At 35.3% G+C, this 7839-nt stretch overlaps 1 protein-coding gene across 1 annotated transcript in view; it reads right to left on the reverse strand.

Moving 5' to 3' along the window:
* Nucleotides 1-7768, reverse strand: part of LOC125646791 (mitochondrial potassium channel ATP-binding subunit-like) — a 39804-nt gene extending 32036 nt beyond the window's left edge. Inside the window, exons 1-5 of the mRNA XM_048873324.2 lie at nucleotides 7643-7768; nucleotides 5620-5947; nucleotides 2813-2968; nucleotides 804-949; nucleotides 280-355 (exon numbers count right to left, since the gene is read on the reverse strand). Coding sequence (XP_048729281.2) covers nucleotides 280-355; nucleotides 804-949; nucleotides 2813-2968; nucleotides 5620-5947; nucleotides 7643-7683 — 747 coding nt within the window. The 5' untranslated portion in view covers nucleotides 7684-7768. The remainder of the gene's footprint in view (nucleotides 1-279; nucleotides 356-803; nucleotides 950-2812; nucleotides 2969-5619; nucleotides 5948-7642) is intronic.
* Nucleotides 7769-7839: the final 71 nt, after the last annotated feature.

Below are 7839 nucleotides of genomic sequence, written 5' to 3' on the forward strand. Positions count from 1 at the left end.
ACAGACCCGTAAAAATTTAGCAATCCACGAAAATTGGCCCCCATGAATTTAAATGATTCTACAGTACTGTACATTGAAACCACATACAGCAGGTATAAATTGACAAAACACTGGTAAATGAAAATGTTCTATACACTAAATAATGGGTATGACAGAACGTCTTGAATAAATGTTCCCCAGATGTATGCACCTCAAGTAGGGATTGTCCTACGAATGCCAGTAACGAACAACGTAAAATACATATAAACAGCATACATAATTACTAAGGTGAAAACTTGCCTGTGTAACTGCCCGCAGTCCTTGAGATATACAGAGTTTGAAAGAACTCTTAAAATCCTGGATATCTGATGTTAATCTGTAGAAAATTTACAATATTAATGAATTACAATTTCTCTTTACTGCCTTTATAAAACACTTGAAGCAGCATCAACAAAAACTAAAAAACTTTGCAAAAAGAAAATGTATCATTTTTAAACATTGTTTTCTTCATTCTTATCTGCCTGTCACATGATGTTACCCGAGTTACTTTTCACAAAACTAATTTAACTTATTCCATACCCTATCACCTTAAAGAATTAAGACATAAATATATATACAGTTGACATCTATTTGCCTAAATTTTTCCCTCATTAATACACCACTGAAATTAAGCCTCATATGGCAATGCTTGAAAATCTAAAGATCGACCCATAAAAAAATAAATCTTACTATATGAAATCCAGCATATATTATACTTACAATTATAGAATAATAGGTATTATACATCTATTTGACATGATATCAATCAAGTTTTTTGTTCTGACCTGTCAACCAGTTCCCCAGTTTTATGTGTATCAAAAAATGCAATATCCTGACGTAGAAGGGAGTCAAATAGTTTCGTTCTCATCCGAAGAGCAACATTTTCACCCACAGCAGATAACAAGGATATGTAAGTAAATGTTAATAGACCCTGTAAAGACAAATTTTCCGTGAAGTGCAACATATCTCATGTTTTACTCTTAAAATCAATTAAGTAACAGTAAATTCCCAGTATATTTCCAGATCATGAAAGAGGCCCATGGGCCAAATTGCTCACCTGAGTCACCTTGGCCCATATATAAAGATATTCCCTATATATTAGCATGTAAAACTTTTATCCCTATTGCCATGATTTTTACAAACTTGAATCTGCACTATATCAGGAAGCTTTCATGTAAATGTAAACTTTTCTGGCCCAGTGCATGGTTCTTGAGAAGAAGATTTTTAAAGATTTTCCCTTTATGTTTGTATGTAAAATTTTGATCCCCTATAGTGGCCCATCGGCCATGATTTTTACAAACTTTGAATCTGCACTATGTCAGGAAGCTTTCATATAAATTTGTACTTTCCTGGCCCAGTGGTTCTTGAGAAGAAACTATATTGCATGTAAAACTTTGATCCCCTATTGTGGCCCCAACCTACCTACCCATGGAGGTATGGTTTTAACAAACTTGAATATGTCAGGAAGCTTTCACGTAAATTTCAGCTCTTGTGACCCAGTGGTTTATGAAAACAATTTTAAATGACCCCACCCCATTTTTACATTTTTCCTTGGATGAGATGATCAGAATTGAGCTTTTAGATCAGGTGAGCTAAAAAGTAATTCTAAGATTGAGATCAAAGTTATATTTTGTTTTATCTTTGCATTCCATCATTTAAACCTGTATGGGTTGGTAGGCAGGAAAACCCTTTTATCTTTCAGACTTTTAAAAAAATTCAAAAGAAATCTCTACTGAGAAAGTAAAAACAAAGACCCATGATCCTTTATGATCTGTAAGCCCCGAGCATAGGCCTTCACCAGTAATGATGATGTCTCCATATGAGTGAAAAATTCTCGAGAGGAAGGTTAAACAAAATACAATCAATCCATCAGCGAGATGTCACATGACTAATTTATAATATTTTCCACTTTGTCATTCCTCGGTACTCAATCCATGTTCCACTTCTCTAGAACTTTCCAATGACATGTATGTCACATGAACACCTTTCTGACACTTTGATTCTGCCCCCCTCCCCTCCCCCCCCCCCCCCCCCACACACACACACACACAACACATACTTGAAGAGATAGAATCATTATAACATATTAATATACATGCACATAGTACATGTATATTTGTCACTAATAGAGAAGAGGATTTTTAAAGATTTCAATTCTTGTATATATGCAATCATTTAAAGAAATCAAATTTTTATTTGTGAATCAGCAATGAGAAATGTATTGAATGCAAATAACCTCAGATGATAAAACATTATTCACCTAACATACATGTATGCATTAGCAAATTGACTGATTATTCACATAAATACATGTATATTCACAAAATATTTCTTGTACGCAAATAACTGTTGGTTTACAATATACCATCTATGAAGCCTAAGACTTTACCCTCAGACCCAGGTAGGGGTCACATATTTTCTATAACGCCTAAGGCTTAACCTCAGACCCAGGTAGGGGTCACAGATTTTCTATAATGCCTAAGGCTTAACCTCAGACCCAGGTAGGGGTCACAGATTTTCTATAACGCCTAAGGCTTAACCCTCAGACCCAGGTAGGGGTCACAAATTTTCATAGCTTTGGTAAAACCTCATTGCTCATAATAACTACAAATGAGTTTTGTGTGCAAGATGCCCAGAAGCAGAGAATATTTAGGATTGCACTATCAAACTTTTCAGCTACATGTATAGCTGGCTTGATAGGTTTGAAAGATAAGAAAGCACGACTGATGGGCACTGATTACAAAAGGTCATTTGAATGTATACCCCTGGTGACCTTGATAAAGATGGTCCATACCTGTACACCATAAAACATCAGAAGTTTGACAGCAGGAACTTTAAGATTACTGATGAAGTCGCTTGTAGCCTCTTTATTCATGTTAGATACCACATTGACAACATCACCGAGTAAAAGTGGAATCTTGATATTAACCAACGCAGCAGCAACGGCAGCCTGCAAAGAATTATATACATCAGTACTGTACGTATACTGTCAATGACTGATTACAACGGCAGCCGGTAAAGAATTATATACAGTACTGTATACTGTCAATGACTATATTACAACGGCAGCCTGCAAAGAATTATATTCAGTACTGTACGTATCCTGTCAATGACTAATTACAGCGGCAGCCGGTAAAGAATTATATACAGTACTGTATACTGTCAATGACTATATTACAACGGCAGCCTGCAAAGAATTATATATAGTACTAAATCCTGTCAATGACTGATTACAACAGCAGCTGGCAAAGAATTATATTCAGTACTGTACGTATCCTGTCAATGACTAATTACAGCGGCAGCCGGTAAAGAATTATATACAGTACTGTATACTGTCAATGACTATATTACAACGGCAGCCTGCAAAGAATTATATATAGTACTAAATCCTGTCAATGACTGATTACAACGGCAGCCGGCAAAGAATTATATACAGTACTGTATACTGTCAATGACTAATTACAACGGCAGCCGGCAAAGAATTATATACATTACTGTATACTGTCAATGACTGATTACAACGGCAGCCGGCAAAGAATTATATACAGTACTGTATACTGCCAATGACTGATTACAACGGCAGCCAGCAAAGAATTATATACAGTACTGCATACTGTCAATGACTGATTACAATGGCAGCCGGTAAAGAATTATATACAGTACTGTATACTGTCAATGACTGATTACAATGGCAGCCGGCAAAGAATTATATATAGTACTAAATCCTGTCAATGACTGATTACAACGGCAGCCTGCAATTAATTATATACAGTACTGTATACTGTCAATGACTAATTACAACGGCAGCCTACAAAGAATTATATATAGTACTGTATACTGTCAATGACTGACTACACAATTACTGAGAGAAGAATACAACATAGTATCACGTACTATTAAGAAAAATATGGGGGGGGGGGGGGGGGTTAGTCCTTATCTGCACTTCTGTATTTGTGGAAGATTTAAAGAATTGTTTTATACAATTGTGTACTCAATTTAGAATATATTTCTAAAATCCAAGCACCACAAATGTCTGATGAGCTGATGTTAGTTTTGAAATGTAGAAATAGGAGTTTTTCCTGCATCAGACATATCTTATATTTTCTCTGGTGGATTTTGTTTTTGCTGTCAGAATTTTAGGAATTACACAAAAAACAGAGTTGCAAAACATTCCAAATCGAGAAATTATATAAAACTAGTATCAAGCTTCATACAAGAACAAGTTCAGCAGTTCAGCAAGGTATCTACACAATGATTTCACCTGTAATTTGATTATAATTAAGTATAGCTGCTATAGTGTTGCCCTCTCCGACTATTTTGTTGTTGAAAATGTCAGAATAAAAAACAAGAGGCCCATGGGCCACATCGCTCACCTGATCAGCATTTCCTAGCAATAAACATTTTAGCTTGAGCAAAAACTACATTATATATAAGCAGCTTGGTTCAGAAAAAAACTTTTCAAAGGTAATGACTATAAATTCATTAATTATCAAATTTAATTATCAAACTTGACTACAAATTCATTGATTATCATATGCCCTTGTAGACAGTTATGGCTTTTCATATTTCATCAAAAGATGCTTTGTGCCAAGTTTGGTTTCCTATACATTCACATGTATAACTTTGATCCCCTATTGTTAACCCAACATACTCCTGGGGTTCATGATTTAAAAAAAAAAAACTTGAATCTCTACTATGTCTGATGTCAGGCAGAATTCATGTAAATTTCAGCTTTTCTGGCCCAGTGGTTCTAGAGGGGAAGATTTTTAAATGACCCCACCTTATATTTGTGATTATCTCTCCTTTGAAAGGGATGTGACCCTTCATTTGAACAAACTTGAATCCTTCAAGCAAGGATGCTTTGTGCCAAGTTTGGTTGAAATTGGCACAGTGGTTCTGGAGAAGAAGATGAAAATTTGAAAGGTTTACGACATTGCCAACAGACAAAGGACAAATTTTGATCAGCAAAGCTCACCTCAGTTGAGCCTTTGGCTCAGGTGAGCTGAAAATTGGAGAGGGCTATGTTATAGCAGCTAAATTAAGTATTGAAAAGTTTTATGTCTATAGTAAATCTAATATAAAAAAGTTTTACTTGATCATTATTCACAAATTCATTACAATATAATAGCTGATAGAACTTGTGGTTATAAATCACCATGAATGATGAAACGGCCCCCGTTCATCATTTCTATTTCAAAATATGATAAACATGGTAATACATTCTACAAAGTTTGAAAAGCTACTTGTCACAGTCACTGACTGAGATTGATAGGAGAGAGCAATGAAAGAGTATCAGACTTATTTTAGAAATATAAAAAACTGGATTTGTACACAATCTACTCTCCTAAGAGTCAATCAATATTCAGAAAATATGCAGCAGAAAATGGACTGGCAGCTGCCACAAGAAGATTAGAATTTTCAGGATAAACATACAGTAAGTTTTACACCAGTGACAGAATTCTTTATGATGAAACAAAACTGCAGAAATCAAAAATAAAACTTCTACCATTCAGGAGTCAAACTACGAAAATTTACAATTCCAACAAGGGAAAATACCTAGTACAAGTACATATCACTTTAAAACTGAAATACTCAACTTACCATCACTGCAGCCAGTAAATACCAAATCTCGGGGAGCAACATTTGCAGGAACTGTCCCCAATCAAACTTAGCACCAGATCCTTTACTGCCATGGTCATCCAGAAGGCGGGAATGTTTGACTTTTGGTGCACAATGAGCGGTGGGGAATTTCAGTGTTAATAAACTATATCCCACAGACACAGAAAGAGCACATTTTATGATGCATGCTGGTGGTTTTCCATGTCTAGTAGGCCACTTATTCAGCTTTACACTTCTCAGGAAGCATTTTGTCTTTTGTGCCCATGATTGATGAAATTTCAGTGAAGCATTTGACACATAGTAAGACAATCTTAAATTACAAAAACATAAAACATGTAATAAAAACAAAAATAATATTACACTTAATAGAGGGCAAAGTGCTCTCATGGCCCGAAACTGCAGCTTTCCCGATAGGTAACTCATATATACATTTAAAAGGAAAATATAGAAAACTAATGAAAATTTAAACTATACCTATGGAACTTGAAAATTTTGGTCCAAATGGCATCAATATGAATATGAGTGTGTGGACATGTATTTCTCCATTTTGAATCTCATATACCCAAGTTCACATCGTTCTGAGATGTTACATAAAATCCGTATAAGCATGTAAATCTTAAATTATTTTCTTATTCACTTATAATTACTCCTCAGTTAATGCTCAACACCAATGCTGAATATGATGTAAAAATGCCCTGTTTGCATCAATTGCGTTATGTTTCCCATGTTCAGTGAATAGGTGGATCCAAGATCTAATGTTAGGATGCTTTCAAATTGATAGAGCTTTGTCCTCACATGTTAGGTACTAATTTCGGGATATTTTATGTACTGATATGGATATAGATTCTAATGCCAGTAGTTTTTGCATAGCCCTCAAAAACGGTCACGCCTGAAGACCGGTCACGCCTTAACACATATTACTAATGTAACGGAGATAAGAAGCAATATATGGACCAGACTGGGATTCGAACCAATCGAGTCCTCTGAATCTCTAGTCTGGTGCTCTATCAACCGAGCTATCTGGCCACCAACAATTGAATCATCTGACCAACATATTTCTCTTTCCTTAATGTTTTCACTCTTTGAAGGAATCAACCAAGGATCTTTACTTCCTGACAACTATTTTCACCTGTCAGTTCCAGGAGCTTGTCTACATCATGAAATGTAACAGGAAGGGAGAAAATGCAATGGACAAGACTAGGATTCGAACCTGGGTCTGCTGTACACATGGGTTTGACACAATCTGAGCAAACTGGTATATAGAGTGTATACTATAATTACACAAGTTTGCTCATATTTGTGTCAAAACCCTGTGCTCCTGAATCTCCAGTCTACTAACTGAGCTATATGGCCACCAGTAATCAAAGTTTGATTTCTAGAACAAACATTTTACTTCTTCATACTAGCTTGCTGGTAAATTGAGTCGAAGCAAAAAGTGTATTTAGATCCAAAAAATATCCTGAAGTTAGCACCTAACGTGAGGACAGAGCTCAATCAAAGTATTCTAACTTTAGACATTTTTAATCCGCCTATTCATTGAATGCGGGAAACTATGCAAATGATGTCAACTGTGCAATGTGACGTAATATTCAGCATCGGTGTTCAGCAACTTTTTATTCACAAACGTAGGAGACATGGTACAATCGCGTTAATTGAGGCCAGGAGTGATTATATGATTTTTTAAAAGATTTACATGCTTTTACGGATTTTATGTAACATCTCAGAACGACATGAACTTGGGTACACAAGATTCAAAATGAATATGTGTCCACGTACTAGTATTCGAATCAACGCCATTTCATTAGTTTTCTATATTTTCCTTTTAAACATGTATATACGTGTTACCTATAGGGAGAGCTCCGCTCTCACGGCCCTTCGGCCTCTATTACGTACGTAAGTGAACAGCTGATTTCCCAAAATATGACTGAGGAAATTCGAAAACATCAGTTTGCAGTTTACTATGATACTGTAAAATAGGGTAATGATTCATTATAGTGCACTTTACCTTAAAAGTTGTGCTTTTTTAAAATTGAGCAACAGAGTCATCTTAGGTTTTATAATAATTTAAATATTAGATCTTAAAAAAGGTCAATTTCACATGCCATGGAGGCTACCATTTTTTTTTTAAAGTGGCCTTTGTTTCGTAAAAAACATTTAAAACTTATTATTTTGCTTCCATTATTTGCAATATTTACCAAATAG

This window comes from Ostrea edulis, chromosome 6 (genome assembly GCF_947568905.1).
Source record: "Ostrea edulis chromosome 6, xbOstEdul1.1, whole genome shotgun sequence".
NCBI lineage: Eukaryota > Metazoa > Mollusca > Bivalvia > Ostreida > Ostreidae > Ostrea > Ostrea edulis.